At 32.7% G+C, this 17,436-nt stretch overlaps 4 protein-coding genes across 4 annotated transcripts; 3 read left to right on the top strand and 1 right to left on the bottom strand.

Annotated features, from left to right (window-relative positions):
- Nucleotides 1-1,891: 1,891 nt before the first annotated feature.
- PPL_10757 (uncharacterized protein) lies at nucleotides 1,892-7,270 on the top strand (the record flags this gene model as incomplete). Its single annotated transcript, XM_020581522.1, has 16 exons — nucleotides 1,892-2,085; nucleotides 2,178-2,939; nucleotides 3,042-3,122; nucleotides 3,183-3,257; nucleotides 3,317-3,388; nucleotides 3,479-3,553; nucleotides 3,641-3,715; nucleotides 3,799-3,861; nucleotides 3,937-4,008; nucleotides 4,080-4,151; nucleotides 4,221-4,295; nucleotides 4,367-4,432; nucleotides 4,513-4,911; nucleotides 4,996-5,096; nucleotides 5,168-6,698; nucleotides 7,216-7,270. 16 exons carry the CDS (start codon nucleotides 1,892-1,894, stop codon nucleotides 7,268-7,270), a joined length of 3,768 nt encoding a protein of 1,255 aa, XP_020427838.1.
- Nucleotides 7,271-7,385: 115 nt separating this feature from the next.
- PPL_10756 (small ribosomal subunit Rsm22 family protein) lies at nucleotides 7,386-10,783 on the bottom strand (the record flags this gene model as incomplete). Its single annotated transcript, XM_020581521.1, has 2 exons — nucleotides 7,386-8,313; nucleotides 8,385-10,783. The coding sequence occupies 2 exons, from the start codon at nucleotides 10,781-10,783 to the stop codon at nucleotides 7,386-7,388; spliced, it is 3,327 nt and encodes a 1,108-aa protein (XP_020427837.1).
- A 661-nt stretch (nucleotides 10,784-11,444) lies between these two features.
- Nucleotides 11,445-14,931, top strand: PPL_10755 (IPT/TIG domain-containing protein; the record flags this gene model as incomplete). Its single annotated transcript, XM_020581520.1, has 7 exons — nucleotides 11,445-11,462; nucleotides 11,487-11,600; nucleotides 12,038-12,545; nucleotides 12,604-12,840; nucleotides 12,926-13,699; nucleotides 13,768-13,813; nucleotides 14,859-14,931. 7 exons carry the CDS (start codon nucleotides 11,445-11,447, stop codon nucleotides 14,929-14,931), a joined length of 1,770 nt encoding a protein of 589 aa, XP_020427836.1.
- Nucleotides 14,932-15,068: 137 nt separating this feature from the next.
- Nucleotides 15,069-17,030, top strand: PPL_10754 (Kelch repeat-containing protein; the record flags this gene model as incomplete). The annotated part of the gene is made up of 1 exon (XM_020581519.1): nucleotides 15,069-17,030. One exon carries the CDS (start codon nucleotides 15,069-15,071, stop codon nucleotides 17,028-17,030), a length of 1,962 nt encoding a protein of 653 aa, XP_020427835.1.
- Between the last annotated feature and the right edge of the window lie 406 nt (nucleotides 17,031-17,436).

Here is a 17,436-nt window from a genome sequence, read left to right as displayed (position 1 = left end):
TATTTGATTGCCGTTGTTGGTATTCGAATACCAATTATAACTCTCTATATTCTTTTTTTTTTTTTTTATAAGTGCACTAATATATTCAATAATAATAAATTTGGTTGTGATGATTATTTTATGTTTGATTAAATTAGTGTGTGATAATTTTTGTTACAGGTGTCAATATTTGTGTGTGATAGAATGAAAAAAAAAAAAAGTGTGTTGTTTTTTTGATCATTACAAAAAAAAAAAAAAAAAAAAATCATTTTCATTTCATTGATTTAAAGGAGGGAATGTATTCATTGGTTTAGCAAAAATTGTGTGTCATATAAAATTAAAGTGTCTTTTGAATTTATCTGTGATGCCAATTTTCTTTAAATATTGTTTATGAGGCAAATATATTGTGAAAAATTAAAAATAAAATAAAATAAAATAAACACTTTAATTATTTAAGTGGTTGTTGTAGATGATAACTATTTTTATAAAATAAATTGTAATAAATAGATGTAGAATAACAAATAGACTTGGTGAAGTAATTTCATAGCCGGATTTCGAATAGTCCCAACAAAAGACTACTCTATTGAGAATTGTTTATTTTTTGCTTTATTATTAGATGAGAAGCTGTTTGTATCATAGAGTTTGAGTACAGACTCTATGACTGTGCGTATTTCGAAAGAAAGTCTATTGTATAGATTGACCATACAATTTAGATCAAATTACACAGAATTCTTTAAGTGATTCAAAGAACTTCACAACTTTCTTGGTATTATAAAAAAAAAAGGTTCTTCATGACGGCGTAGTTACAATCAAAATCTCTGCTAAATAAAAAGTCACAGTATATATTTTCTCTAAAAATCATTCTTCTGATATTCCACTTTGAGTCTCTGCCGTTCTATTAAGGATGAAACTGGACCGCTTTACTCTCTCGCGAACGATCTAAATCTATCTATCTTTAGCAAGTGAATTTCTATTCTTTCTCTAATTTCACAAGCCTACGTCTTAGTGTTCAATATGTTGCATCTCTGCAATACTCTATTCATACTTGATTATTTCTTCTTTCTCTTCGATTCTATTTCTCAAATTGATCGTTTAAATTAGATCTGTTTCTGAATTCGTCGCCCTTGACATTTAAAAAATAAAATAAAATAAAATAAAATTTCGAAAATTATCATATTTTATTTATTTAAATTTATTTGTTATTTTTTTTGTTTTTCATGGTAAAGTGTAGATTTTAATTAATCTCCACCAAATAGTTTATGATTTCCATTATTTTGATATTTATTTTTATCAACCTAATTTTGATTGATCAATAAAATTAATTAATTTAATTGCATCATCATTAATTCGGGTACTACTTTCAATTGATGTAGTAAAAACGTTATGATAAGATTTTCTTGAATTTTTTTTTTTGATCAAATTACAAAAAAAACAGTTAAAAATGGTAGATCTATTATTGACTTGTAGAGTTTTTTTTTGTTAGTGGTTAGCTTTTTTGCCATGAGATTGGTGCCAACCTGCACCAAATAAAAATAAAAATAAATCAAAAACTCGATGGTCACTTTGATCAACTCAAAAATATTTTTTTGGTCCCTAATTGGTGATGCCCTTTCACTTTAATTGTAGACAAACATTATTTTTTATTTCTCTTTAGTTGTTTTCTCACACACAAATAACAATTATTTCACTATAATCTTGATCCTTTGACAAAGCTTAATTAGATAGATATTTATAGTTTTCTATTTTGTTTTTGTTTTTTTTTTTAAAAAATAAAATAAACAATACTTCACAAATAATAATTGTTTAGGTCCTTAGTACACACACGCACATACCTTTTTATTTGTACAATATAAATCAAAAGTAGAAAGTTTAGATTATCGATAATTTAAAAAAAAAAAATATATTTTTCAAAATGCAGCAATCAAAACATAGGATACTAAATATTGTATTCCTGATATTTGCTGCACTAGCATGTATTTCTCAAGCGCAAAATTCAGAATGGGATGCTATCACAATGATTGGAACAGAGTTTGCAATCGTTTTTGGTTCCTCTCCAAATTGTAATCATCCTGCATTAAAATGTGAGAATGGAAATGTTGTTGGAATGTAAGATTTACAATATAGAATTGTTTTTTTATTTTTTTGATAGATTTAATTAGTTTGAAAAAAATATTAATATTTTTTTATGAAAATAATAGATATATTGATGCATCCACTCCAAGTACAACATCGACTTCGACTTCAACAACTCTCGCTCCCGCCACCTCTATTACTGCGATACCCACTCTTGGAACTTCAATAACTGCGCAACCGGCTGGTGGAGCATCTATTAGTCCTATTAGTCCAATTACAGCAAATCCAGCCTTGACATCGGGACCAGCCACAACGATGCCATTTACAACGATGCCAGCCACAACGATACCAGCCACAACGATACCAGCCACAACCTCACCAACCATCACCACCACCACACCGATTACCACAAGTGGTAGTACCGTTTCAACCACCGGAAGTACTACTTTTACATCGGCCAATCCAATTACAGCCAATCCAACCTCAGCCAATCCAACTACATCGACTACAGCCAATCCAACTACGGCCAACCCAACCTCCACCCCACCTACCCTATCAGGACTCACAACATCGGGAGGACCAATTACCTCTGGAACTGCAGGTACTACCTCTATGCCTTCCACTAGTACTGGCTTCACTGGTACGACAGATACTACTTCTACTACTTCTACTACGGCCACAACCGATACTTACACATCGATAAATATAGGTACAGTACCATCACCAGTCCCTTTAACGACTTCTCCTATCGTAACTAATACATCTGTTGTTCCCGATACAGTTTCAATGAGTGAGCAAAAGATTTGGTCTCCAAACCCAAGAGGAAGAAGAATTTATTCCACAACACTTTTTAATAATAATCTAGTTGCCACCAATTTGAGATCTTTGTATGAAATATATTAATCTGCAGAACTAATTATTTTTAAAGTATAGGTTTTCATCATTCAAGATATTAATCAAAGTTTTTTTGAATATTATTTTTTATTTAGAGTAATTATTGGTAGACAATCTACAAATCCAAGTAGCTTGATTTTAAATAAGTTTTCTGCACCCAATTTACAAAATATAACGTATGCATTGTTAACAATATGATAAAATAGAATAGCAACTAAATTTTTAAAAAAAATAAGTTTGGATTTAGTTGCAGGTTTATCTCCAATTTTAACAGCTAATATTTCAGATGCTTTCCCATCTCTTGAAAATCTGTAAGTTATTTATTTTTAACTATACATCTTCTTTTATTTTACTAATAAAACAATAAAAGTGAAATTACTGGTGATGCCATTGGAGATATTTTACCAGCATCATTCTTTGAACATCCAAAACTTAAAAATGTGTAAGTTTTAACTTTAAAAAATATAGAAAACAATTTAAAATTTAAACTAATTTTTTTACTTTTGTTTTTTTTTATACAAATACAAAAAAGAGTTCTTCGTGGATCTGGTATTAAATATGATAACATTTTTGGATCAACTTCATTTAACAATATCATTCAAACTTTGTATGTATTTTTTTACATTTATTTTCTTATTCAATTAGTTTACAATACAATTAATCTAAATATTTACTTTTTAATTTCCAAATATAGTGTAATGGAAGTTCCTTCTATCTATGGTACTTTTGTCACCATGACTTCGAATTCTCTACCAGTTTTAAAAAATTTGTATGTTTTTAAATTTTCAATTTTATCTACAAAGGAAATACAAAACAATATCAATCTAATACTTATTTATTTTCAAATTATAGGGTAGTTTATTACACCGATACAGTTTATAATGCTCAATTTAATTTTATGCAACTTCAAACAATGTAAGTTTATTAAGTTTTATTATTATTTTTTTTAATTGTAATCTTTTCATTAATCACTTTTTTTTTTTTCCACAGCTCTCTTATTGGTTCAAATCAAAGACCTTCCATTACAATTGGTGGTTGTATTTTCACAAATCTCCAAACTTTGTAAGTTAAAAGAATAATCTTTATTCTTAATTTAAAACAAAAACATATTAACTTTATATATTATATTTTAGTTACCTTGAAAACTCTACTGTTCTAGTTGCCCCAAATCTTTTGAAAGATTATGCTGTTTACATTAAATCAATGCATGTTTTTTTTTAATATATCAAATTTATTTATTATTCTTTATTAATTTATATGTTTCAAAATTATAGTGTAATTAAGAATACCAACTATCAATCACAATCTACTTTATTTTATCCATTAACCATTCCAACATTAGAATTATAGTAAGTAAACAACACAATCAGATATTAGTAGAATATAAATATTAAATTATTTTTTAAACAACTTATTTTAGTCAAGAAGAAGGTACCTCTCTACAAAATTTACCAGATCCAGCATATTTCCAAACATTACCAAAATTGTATGTTAATAACTATTTTTAAATAATGATTGAAAAATAATTGTTTTTTTTTTTTGCTAACATTATTTTCAAATATTTAGGGTATTGAGAAACTTACAATCATTGAGTACAGGTATTTCCAATGCTAAATACAGTTCAATAAAGTATTTCGATGCATCAAACAATCCTAGTTTGACAAGTAGCGGAGGATCTATACCGTCGGAGCTGTGTGGTGTAAACTCTTTGAGTCTGGTCAACACGCAAGTCAATCAGGTAGATGGTTGTTTCGCATGTTACAAAGAATATACTGCTTCATGGTTCAATGCAAACGCTCAATTCAACAATGCCGGTAGTGGTGCCTGTGGTAACATCACCAATCAACCAGCCAATGGTTTTGCCATTGCAAATGGTGGTAAAATCGATATCATCGGTACAAGTCTTGGTTGGGGTGTTAATGCATCACCAGGAGTGTCCGTTATCTCACCAAACACTCATTTAACGTATGTCTTTACAAACTAATTAGTACATATTCTTTTAAGCACATATCATCTAACTAATATTAAACTATTTATTTTATATTAAAGATATCAAACACTAGCTGAAACAACCATTCCAGAATCAGCAATTACCAAAATAATTAATCTTGGATCAAATGTTCAAGTATCTGTTGTTTATAAAGTAATGAGTAAGTATTATAATATATGATCATCTTGATTACAGTACATTACATAAATTAATAACTTTTATTATCTTTAGCACCTGTAATTAAATTAGTACAATTCACTCAAAAGGATAATGGTATTGAGATTACAATCAGTGGTATCAATTTCGATCTCAATACAAGCTTTAAGGTTAATAATGTTGATTGTGTTGGTACTATGGGTGGATCGAATGCCTTCTATATATGTACAGCTGCAGCATTGCCACAAGGAAAGGTGCAATTGATTGCAAACAGCACAACCTATGGTGCTTCCAATTATGAAACTAGCTTCACTCAATCCTATCCAATCGTTACATCTGTATCACCGATTGGTGAAGGCGATGGTGCTGTAACCATTTATGGTAACTTTGGTAGCTATCCAGCACCAACAGGACCACCAATTGTTATGGCCAGTCGTTACTTGATGTCGACAACAGTTACCAACCAAAGAAACATTACAGTTTTGGTCGGTGGTGCACCATGTTCCAATATCACTCTCAACGAATTCAATCTTACCTGTAGTTTCACACCAAGTGGATCCGGTCTGAAGAAACTCACTGTCATCATCGATCAATACACTTTTGAATCATCGTCAATCTTGTATGTCACTCCAAATACTGCCGCGGTGTGTCCAGACGGTTGTGGTAGCGGTACCTGTAACAATGGTATTTGTTCATGCCCAGCTGGATTCAACGGTCCATCCTGTAACTTCAAATTGCCATCGAGTGAAGATCCCAAACCAACAATCCAAACATCCGAGAGTGAACCAGCTAGCACCTACGAATTACTCGGTGTTCAATATAAATTCAACATGGTATCTATCCAGGAGATCGACAGTGCCGAAGCGGTTGTCTCAGAGACTCTGCTCAGTGGATGGACTTCGACATCCGCCAGCAATGCACAAGCCGATTCTACTACTTATAAATCTGTAGTGTTGAGCGCCAATATCACTACGGTTATCGAGATCAACAAGGCAGATAGACAAATCGAATTTGCAGGTATCAACAGTACCTATCAACCAAACTCATTGAAAGCATCGGTAACAATCGATGGATGGGCATTCCAAAACTCACTCAACTACTTAAAGGTTGTGTTTGCCACTCAGGTCTCAGCTGATGACTCTCAAACCTGTGATACCAGTAGTTCATCATCTAAATCCGGTACAGATTCACTCAAATACCTCTCGATTGAGCGTAACGGTATCATTTTCTACGGTCGTTTCCTCGATCGATCTTTATCGGATGGTCGTCCAGCATACTCTGCCACCGGTATTCTAAATACCACTGAGGTTGGTGATTCCTCAATGACCTATATTTCGGTCAGTGTTCCACAATGTACCAATTGTATTCTCGACCCAGATTTCAGTATGCTTATCAACCCAGATAAACCAACCAACGGTTGTGGAGGTGATAACAAGAGAAGCTGGGTTATCCCAGTTGCCGTAGTTGTACCAGTCGTCGTAATAAGCGTTGGTGTTGCCGTCGCTGTTGTCCTCATTAAAAAGAAGCTCTATGTATCGCGTGATGGTCTCAGATTCAGATTCTCAAGAAGAGGTCAATCAAGTAGAAACCTAGCAATGCACCATTTGTAATAATAATAATATATAAAATATATATAAATAATATATAAATAAAATATAAAATCGATTTATAAAACAAAGTTTGTCTAAACTTAAACTTTATTGAGTTGTTTCTAATAAACAAATAAAATTGGTAATTTTATATTTGAAAGGATTATAAAAGTTTTTGTTGTTGTTGTTGTTGTTGTTGTTGTCTTCGTAGTGTCTTTTTTAATTTTTGATCTAGTTGTTCTAATTCTAGTACTAGTTGATCACTCTGAATTGATTCTTTTTCATTTTTATAAATGTTAATAGTGTGGAGATTACATTGGTACATGTTGTGAACGTTCTTATAAAAACAGGTTTCTTTACAAGTTGTCGAATAGTAATAAGAGAGTTAAATGATTTCATTTATTATTCAACTATCTGTTAACAGAAGTTGTATCCAAAAAACTTAAATCTACTTTCATGTCTTATTCATGTTCTGTAATTTTAAATAAAGAAGACTCATCTTTAATGTTATTAATCCTTATTAATAAAATTTAGATTAATACCTCTATGGATAAATATTAAAACTTTAATATCAATAGTAGAAATTTAAATAGCAACCCAAAACATTAGGTAAAGTGGTGGTCATTATCCTTCCTCGATCAAAAAAATAATAATAAAAAAAGATAATTAAATTAAAAACAACCAATTGATAAACTATTGATTATTTATTTCTTTTTAATTGAAAGAGTACTGGTATTTACTTTCTTTTGATTACGATTGTTCTTTGTGTTCAATCCCATTCCATAAACACCTTCAACCATCGAAGTCATTTGTAGTTGTTGTTTTCTTTGTTTTTCGAGTATCTGTGATTCGAGATCGTCGATCGTATTGGTTTCGTTGTTCTGTTCCTCCTCCAATAAAAATGCCTCCATTGTTCCTTTCTTTGGTTGCTTAGCTTTCTTTGACTTTGATTGTTTGAATTGATTCATTTCCTCGAGTTGCTCTGGTTGTAGGTTCTGTGTTGTAAAGATATCGATATCATCGAGTAGCTTAGATCTCATTGCTTTTCTTGCTTTGGAACTGTCTCTGAATACCGTTACATCATCTAGATCGAGAGTAGGATTCAAAAGCTGTTGTTGATCCTGTTGGTTCTTGGCATCGTCAACAAACTGAATCGATTCATCTTTACTCATCTCACGGTAGTCTTGATGCAGCTTTGGCGACTCTGATGCAGCGTCGTCTTCTTCACCACCAAACAATCCTTTTCCACTGCTAGAGAATTTACCTTCCTTAACTAAACGTTCCAACATCTTTCTATCGTCATTACCGAGATCGTTCATCCAATCGTTGTCTTTACCAGTCTTCTTTACTTTCGAGGCTTCTTCCAACTGCTGCTTCTTCTTCTCGCTTGGTTTACTCTCAATCTCTGCAATGACCTTGTTGATTTCCTTTTGAGCATCGCTATTCTTAAAGGTAATCGATTTCAAATTCTTAATCTTCTCTTTCATTGCCAATTGTTCTGCCTCTAATTGCTCTGTTGTCTCTACTATTTGTGTTCTAGACTGGATCCAATTCACCTTTGATTCATTGATAATCAAAGAATCACTCCAAAATGATTTTCTTGCTTCTTTATATAATTGTTTACCATGTGATCTAAAAAGTAAAATAATTAGTTATTAGTTATATATGTTTCATTCTCACTCTCTATCATTCTTTCTTCTTACTTTGCAATTGTAACACGTTTTAAATCACCTTCAGGTGAACAAACATCCATTGTTACATGACCACCACGTTTAAATGGAGGTGCGTTGATACGAGACCACAGCTTCTTTGGTTGTTCTTCTTCTTCACCATAGATTTCATGTTGTTTCTCCAGTTGGTTGGGAATGGTAGATCGCACCATCTTTGACATTACAATGTAGGAATACTTTTCATCTTCGAATGAAACAGTGGATCTCGGTCCTTTTGCCAGCTTTTGGAAGAGTGGACGTACTACACGTTGTGAGAAGTGACACCATGAGTTATGTCCCATTGGACAACGGCCAGAGTGTGGACAGGGCGATAGTACTTGTGCATAGTTTTGTTTGTGAATGGTCACTGGCTCTGCCGGTAGATCCAACAGCAACTGTCGCATCGATCGGATCAAACTGAATCCAATTGGTGTTCCGGGTTCGACCAACACCAGAATACCCGATGGTTTAACATTCTTCCAGAGTTCGGTTACCACCTTTTCACGCGTTGCTTCATCTGGAAGTTCACTCAACACATAACTGGCAACGACAATATCACTTTGGTAGGCTTGTGTAGTTGGTGGACTGACTAGCTGCGACCAAACGATACCGTTGGTGGAACCCTCCAACATCTTCTTGGCAGTGTCAATCATGAATCCCGATGGTTCGATCGCACGTATCGATTTCAACGACGGCCAAGTCTCTCTTGCCGACCAAATGACAGTTCCCGGACCACTACCATAGTCAAGCATTGTCTCTGGTTTGAAATTAGGCAGACGAGTGGCAACCTCTTGGAATACTCTGTGTGTACACGCGTAGACACCTGGCATACGATGAGCAATATATGCCAAAGCCTGACCCTTACCATAGGTAATCACCGGTTTCTCCTCTGGTGCCACCTTGAATGGTGTATGCTTATCGATAATCTTGGAACGAGTTCTCTCTCTGAGATTCTCTGATAGTTCCTGTGCATCCAATCGCAGTTGTTGTGTTGAGTTTCCTTTCAAAGATTGAGCAATCTTACGCTTCAAAAGTGGTGGTATTTCAATCGATCCAATTTTCCAATGTTTCAAAAATTGATAATCTCGAGACTTACTACGCTCTCCATCATCTTCCTCATCAGCTTCTTCACCATCCTCACCATCTTCTCCTTGCTCTTCTTCTTGTTCCATTTGTTTCTTACTGATTTCCTTCATTTCATCCTCTGTTATTTCACCAGCTTGGAATCTCTTGAATAACTCTGGTTCGATTTCAACTATATTATCGTTAACAATACCAAGTCTTGCCAAACGTTCCAATCTCTGTTTCTCTTTCAACGCCAACTTGTTTGCCATAAATTCAATTCTTTTCAACTTTCTTTTCTTTTCAAATTCATCCTCTGCATTGTCTTCTGCTCGTTTGATGAGATCTTGTTTCTGTCGTTCCATAAACTCTTCGATCAACTCTTGATTGGGTGGTATATTCGATTCCACTTCGATTCTAGTCATATCTGGCAATCCATCGTCATAGTCGATATCCTCGAGTAGATCGTCATCTCCATCGGCAACAGCAGCATCTTCTCCATCTTCATATTCATCGGGTGTCGGTAGATTTGAATATTTCTCAGGTGATTGTGCTCGCTTTGCCAAGATATCCAATTGTCGTTGTTGTCGCTCCGCTATCAGCCTTGCACGTTCTCGCTCCTTCGAAGACATCAACTTCTTTCCGAGCTCGTTGTATCCAATTTCAGTGTCATTGTAATCCTTTTCCTCAAAGAGATATTCACCACCGTCCTTCTTGAGAGATTCACGCATAGTCATCTGTGCAGCCCAAAACTTTCTTCGCATTTCACGGTCGATATCCGACTTGTCCTCCTCACCAATGGGAACATCTACTCTCTCCTCTGGATCCTCACCATGAGGAGTCTGACTTGGTTTGACACCTTTCTTTCGATGTTTCATTTCTTCATCTATTTCACGTTCGAGTCGCTCTATCTTTTGTGCCAGAGTTTCTTTCTTTATCTTTGGTTTTACATCTTCTTCGCCGGTGGTGGTGGTCAATATTAATTTCGGTTTCTCTACTTTCGTTGTCTTTATGTTATCAGCTGACAATGGTTCGACACTACCATCCTCTGATTTTTCATTCTTTTTATTCAACGCATTTTTAACTGAACTTAATTTTATCAGTCTTTTTCTTGCAATTGATATTGATGGTTTTACTTTTACTCCTTTACTTGATCTAACTACTTTTGATGTTGATGATGAAGATGTAGTTGTTGAATATGAATATGATAATGATAATGATAATGATTCATTATAATGATTACTTATAGGTACTAATATATTTGGGTATTGTTTAAGATTTGAAGATGTAGAAACACCCACAAATTGAAATGCTTTTCTCGATAAAAACATTATACATATAAATGTAAACCTATTCGTTTAATTTAATAAATAATAATTAAATATATTCACAATTTTGGATTACTCGTTTTTTTTTCAATTTTCAACTAAATTCAAAAAATCACAAAAAATCATTAGCTGTAATTTTTCATTTAAAGTCAGTATTTTCAAAAGAATCAACAGATAAACAGATAAACAGATTATTTTTCGATTAACCTGAAAGAAAATAAATGAATGCATCGATCATAATTCCTATCAAATAAGATCTCACCAATATTAATAGTTAATCTCATCTTTGATTCTGAGAGTATTAATTGCCATCATCATCAACTACAAGCTCAACACACATACACACAACACATACACACACACCAACCACTATACATAAACTATGCTAATCAAAAACATTAAACAATTCATACCAACATATAATGTGTTGAGAAATAAAAGAACATTTTTAGTGTGAGTGTTTTTTAATGATCACCAATAAAAAACACCAAAATAAAATGTTTTTTTATACCGCGAACCACCAATTAAAATCAAGCATTTTTTCACACCACCTTAACTTCTTTGTTTTCAATCAGTGATTGAACTCAAAAAGCAACCAAATACAAAAATGTAATCATATTTAGTATGGGTGTTTTAAAAATATATGCAAATGTTTAATTTTAAAATGGCAATTGCCAAGATTGTATCTTAATTCATTTGCAAAAAGGTGTTGGTTGGTTGGAGTTTGCTAGAAACACATGTGAAGTCAAATTTGTATGTTGTAAATCATCATCATGAGAGTGTTTTAGAGTTTAAAGATATTCTATACTATAGCATGTATGTAAATATGGTACCAGTACTGATTTATGTTTAATTTAATTCATCAGGAGGTGGATGGCGGTAACCAATTTATTTTAAAAAAATGAGGTGAAGCTTTTTATACACTATAAATTTTATTTGATAATCGTTATTCCCTATTATTATTAATTTGATAATTAATTACAATTACTATTCAGTAAAAAATAATATAAATTTATATCCATTCCTTTTTTTTTATAATTTTATAATTATCAAACTACTTTTAAACAAATAAATTTTTATTATATATATATTCACATATAAATATTTTATAAAATATAAAAAATGAAATATTTATTTTTATCAATTTTATTACTTTTTACTATAAATCTATGTTTTGGTAATTATTATATAATCAATAATTTATACTTACAATATTAACAATTATATTATTTAATTTTCAAAATTCTTATAGGTCAGGACTTTGATGTCGTTTCGATCAACTATGATAATACAAGTGCCAATGTTATGCTTGATACTGCTGGTGTATCGGCAACAATTACTTATGTCAAATTGGTAGATAGTGTAAGAGGTGGAGCCTACCAATCAAAGAGTCTTACAAAGCCAGCCGACAAAAATATCGTATTCCCAGTGACCATGGATTTGATTTTCACTGGTACTATCTCTTTCTGCAATGCCAAAGATGTCTGTGCTGGAACCGCCAAGTGGAATCCACATGTAGTAGATGCTATTAATATTTATTCCAACGCCACTGTTGTCGTATTTGGAAAATACCTTAACAATACAGCAAAGAATGAAATTACCATCAACTCTAACATTAAAATGAAATCGGTAGTTTCAGATTCGGATACCAATACTTTCCAAGATAACACCGGTGCTTTACTTGCTCTAGTTGGAAGTGGTCCATTCAACGCTGACTTTAACGTTAGATTGGATGTTTTCAATTATAAAAATGCTGTTAAAATTGGTAAGTTAATTTATTATCAATATAATTTACTGTTATTAATATTTAATTTTTATAATAGCTGATATTATCAAGGGAAGTAGTGATGAATCTAAGATCTATATCACTACTTTTGGTATTTCTACCGATCCATCAAAGGTTTCTGTAACAATTGATACCAAGTCAGTTACCTTTGTCATTGTCAATGATTCTATGATTACTGTTGACATCCAAGCAAATAGTGTCACTCTCGGCAAAAAGACTGTAGTCGTTACCACTCCAACTGTTACCAAAACATTGGTATTCACTGTTGCTTTACGTATGTATAAAATAAGTTGACTAATCAAATTTCTTGAGCAATTTTCTAATTAAATATTATTTAATTTAATTTTTATTTTTTTAAGCAATGACAATTACTTCTTGTACACCACCATCAATTGGTGGAGGTCCAGTTCAAATCATTGGTACCAATTTCCCAGATACACCATCCATTCTCATCGGTGTATATCCATGCAAGATTGACACTTCAAACAGAACCTCCATTAATTGTAAATTGGATAAACTAACCAATGACTCGCTTCCATTGGCAAACGTGAAGGTTACTATTACTTTTGAGGCAACCAATACCATCTCTACTTTTGCCGTGTCATTCACTGATATTCCAACAATTACCGATATCTCAATGGCTCCAGTCGTTGGTGGTAATGTTACCATCAAAGGTACCAACTTTAAGACTCCAATCATTACTGGATTCAACTCTCAACAATGTACCTATTTGTCATCGAATGCCACCCAAATCATTTGTAAAGCTGCCAGTGGCTCTGGTAGCAAGCAAGTGGTCTCCTTGCAGTCTGCAGGTTTCAACTGCACCATGATTACCAGATCTTTCTCATACATGCCACCACATGTTACTGCTACTAGCAACATGACCGATGCTGGTGGTGTCCTTAAAGTCAACGGTACCAACTTTGCCATGAAGGGATTGGAAATTATCCTCAACGGAAACTACACCTGTCCAAAGCCAGTCTATGTAAATGACACTATTGTTACTTGTACTGTCGATGGTGGATATCTCAAGAAATTGAATCAATACAATAATACTCTCTTTGTTACCGTCGTCTCAGATGGTCAAAATGGTACTGCCAAAGTATTCTCATACACTCAATTTGTTAATCAAAGTAAGTTTACTTTTTTCTTTTTAATAATTATAAATTTCTAATTAATTATTTATTTGTCAAACAAACAGCCGTAGAACCATCACCAACTCCACAACCAAGTTTAGGTGTATCATTGTTTAGTAACCAAAATTATTATTTTACTTTGGTTTTCTTAATTGCTTCTTTATTCTTATCTTAGTTAAAGATTAGACAAATAACTGTGATTTAGTTAAGCAAACAAAAAAAAACAAAAAAAATAATAATAATAATTAAAAAAAATTAAATAAATTTTAAATAAAATATCGATTCTTTCACAATTATAAGGTAATAAATCTGTATCTTCAATATGTTTTCCATTGGAAAAGAAAAAAAAAAATAAAAAAAAAAAAAGAGATCTTGAAAAAAGATAATATGATCTAAAAGTTAGATATGGTCTGTTTAAATATTTAGAAAAATCTTTGGACCATAATAACGTTCGTTCTACATATAAATTGAAAACTAATATAAAATACACACATTTCATATAATCTCTAATATGATTATTTTTGCCCACTCTCATGCCAAAAATAGAGTTCACAAGGTAAAATTGATCAAAAAACCCACAAAATTTTGTTTTTTTTTCGTTTCAAAAGTATGATTTACAGTAGAGCCTATTCTTATGATAAATCAATGATTTCTTACAATTTTTGGAATGGGGTAAAATAGTAGTATGATTTTATAGATCATAAAAAAAAAAAAAAAGAAATATTATTAAAAATGAATTATATAATAATACTAATCAGGTTACCTAAAGAGTGGAGTGCTGTGTGCCTGACTTCCTTCATTTAAGATAGCCTTTTACTTTAGTTCAAAACATATAAACAAATAAATAATAATTATTTATTTTTATTTTAAAAGTTAACTACTTTTAAAGAAAACATTAAACAAAACACACAAAACACAAACAACACCCACGATTTGAGATACATCACAAAATAAAAAGTTGCTTTTTTAATTTAAACCTTTACAAATTAAACACACACCACTAGGTTCAAACAAACAAACAATTTACCCCCCACTTTAATCATTAAAGAAAAGCAACCAGCCAACCAACCAACTATCAAGCAACAAACATCATCATCAAATCAAATAAACTTACCATTTAGAAAATCAAATCAAATCAAACTATTTTTATCATTAGTGCAGAACATAGCAAACATCAAAACACATCAAACATCATTCTATTCATTTCTTTTAAAATAATAATCATTTAGATATTAATCTAATAATTATTTAAAGAATTAGTTAAATTACAACAATTGTAATTAAAGTGTGTTTGTAGTTGCGTTGTTTTTTATTATAAATTATAATCTATATAATAATATATCTATATATATTATATATAAAATAAATGATAAGTAAAGATAATCAGTTGATAGAGGAAATAGTACGTATAGAACAAACAATACAAAATGTTGTAAGACAACTTCAATATGTAAAATACCAACTCTCCAGGGAATTCGAGGAGAAGCCAACCGCTTCTTATTATCCTCCGTCCAGTACAGCCGCAGCAGCTACCACAACAATCAATTCACCACATCATCGAAAGTGGAAAAACTATGATTACAACAACAGTAGCGGTGCCACTGCCAATGGCAATACATCGAGTGGTCCAAGCAGCAGCAGCAGTAGTAGTGATCATAAAGGTGCACTTACCATCGATCTGGAATCTATCTCTTCATTTAGAAATTTTGAGACACCCCAGCTACAGACTGTGACGCCGCCACCACAACAGCAATTGCAACAGCAGAGAAGCAGCATCATTGGACAACGACGTCAAGTTCCAAGACTTAATATTCGTGACTCTTCAAATCCAACCGTTTTAAAGAAATGGATTGAAGAAACATTGAAATCTCCAACTGTCCAACAAGCTTTAAACCATGTTTCCAATTCATCACCATCAACAGAGAAGATTATTGAACAACAAATACCATCAACCAACAATAATTCTTCAGATAATAACAAATGTAATTGTAATAATAATAGTAGTGATAGTAATAGTAATAGTGATAATAGTAAAAGTATTAAATCGGTTGTTGAACAAAATCAACAAATACAATATAGAACAAGTAATTTTCCATATAAAGTAAAATTGGATGTCGGTGGAAAACATTTTTCGACAACAGTATCGACTTTGACAAAACATCCGGAATCAATGTTGGCAGCAATGTTTTCACAACGATTTGAATTACCGATTGATCAGGATGGTCGAATATTTATAGATAGAGATGGTAAATTGTTCTCACATATTTTGGCGTATCTGCGTGACGGTCCTATTTGGAGTCCACCAACTAATTTCGAGCTGCGGAAACGTCTGGAGATTGAATTTCAATACTATGGTTTGACAGGTCCACTTGCACCGCTTGGACTGGTCAGTCCGGTGGCAACACCGCGTTGCGTGTGCACCGTACAGCATCTCACACTTGGACAGGAGGCACATCATCAAGGTGCCTGGGATGAGTTGGCCGACTTTGCACCCGGTATCAAATCATTCCGTATGTTGGTGTCGTCGGATTCGCGTATCTACGCCATCACCGAGCGAACCATGCTCAACGGCTCTGCAAACGGTGGAACACCGCAAACGATATTCCAATTCGAAGAATACAATCCCGTATATAACAATTGGACACTGAAAGGACCGATCTTGGAGTCGATGAACTCCTACTATTTGGTGTCGGCAGTAGTTGGCGATACTATTTACGCGATACCCGATGCCGGACTGAAACAGCCAGTGTTTTGTTTCGAGCGGGCGGAATCACGTTGGCGAATGTTGGATACACAGCTGCCAACTGGAAAGACAGCTTTCTCGTTGGTTGCACTCGATGAATATCTCTATGTGATTGGCGGTTATCAGGGATCCAAACCGGCAGAGTTTGTAGATCGTTATCATCCACGCACGAACGCGTGGTGTCAAGTGGCGGCAATGACAACCAAGAAATCGGCAGAGTGTTCAGCTGTTGCTGTCGACGATTCGATCGTCGTGGTCGGTGCCAACGGCGCCACAGTCGAGCGATATCACACGCACGCAAACTCATGGTCACTGGTTCAAAGTGGAAACAATCGATTCAATATCAGTAGTGTAGCGGTATTGGATGGTAGAATCTACGCGATCGGCTCAGAGAATGAGTACGAAGGTATCAATTTAGTACTTCAATACAATTGGAGCACCAATGAATGGCGCAGAGTTGCACCAATAGTTTATAATGCATATTACTCAACCTCTGCATTGGTAGTCGATAGATATATTTATTTTGTTCCATGGACTGGCGCAACCATCGTTAAACGTTATGAATCTTGTACAATATATGATTGATATTAAATTACGATCGTAATTATTTTATCAATCAAAAATCAATAAATAATAAAAAATATATACAAAATAACCATCATCATATATAATATATAATAATTCATTGAAATGTTTTCATTTACAGTTTTTAAAAAATATTTCTATTTTTTCAATGAAAGAATTAATAAATATTTATACTCAATTAAAATTTTAAAACAAATCTTGATTTCAAGTGGTGTTACTTAATATATAATATAAATATATTTATTTTTTCTTAAATCTTTTTAATTTTTTTTTTTTTTACAAATTTTTTTATAAAATAAATACAAAAAAATAGAAATAAAATAAAATTAATAAATGTTTGTGACCAAGTTTTTTTTATGATTTTCACAAATTAAATTAAATTTTTCATTTTTACAAACAATCAAAG

This window comes from Heterostelium album (genome assembly GCF_000004825.1).
Source record: "Heterostelium album PN500 unplaced genomic scaffold PPL_scaffold15, whole genome shotgun sequence".
Taxonomy (NCBI): Eukaryota; Evosea; class Eumycetozoa; order Acytosteliales; family Acytosteliaceae; genus Heterostelium; species Heterostelium album.
Note: the sequence above shows the minus strand (reverse complement) of the source record. Positions and strands in the feature narration are given on the sequence as shown.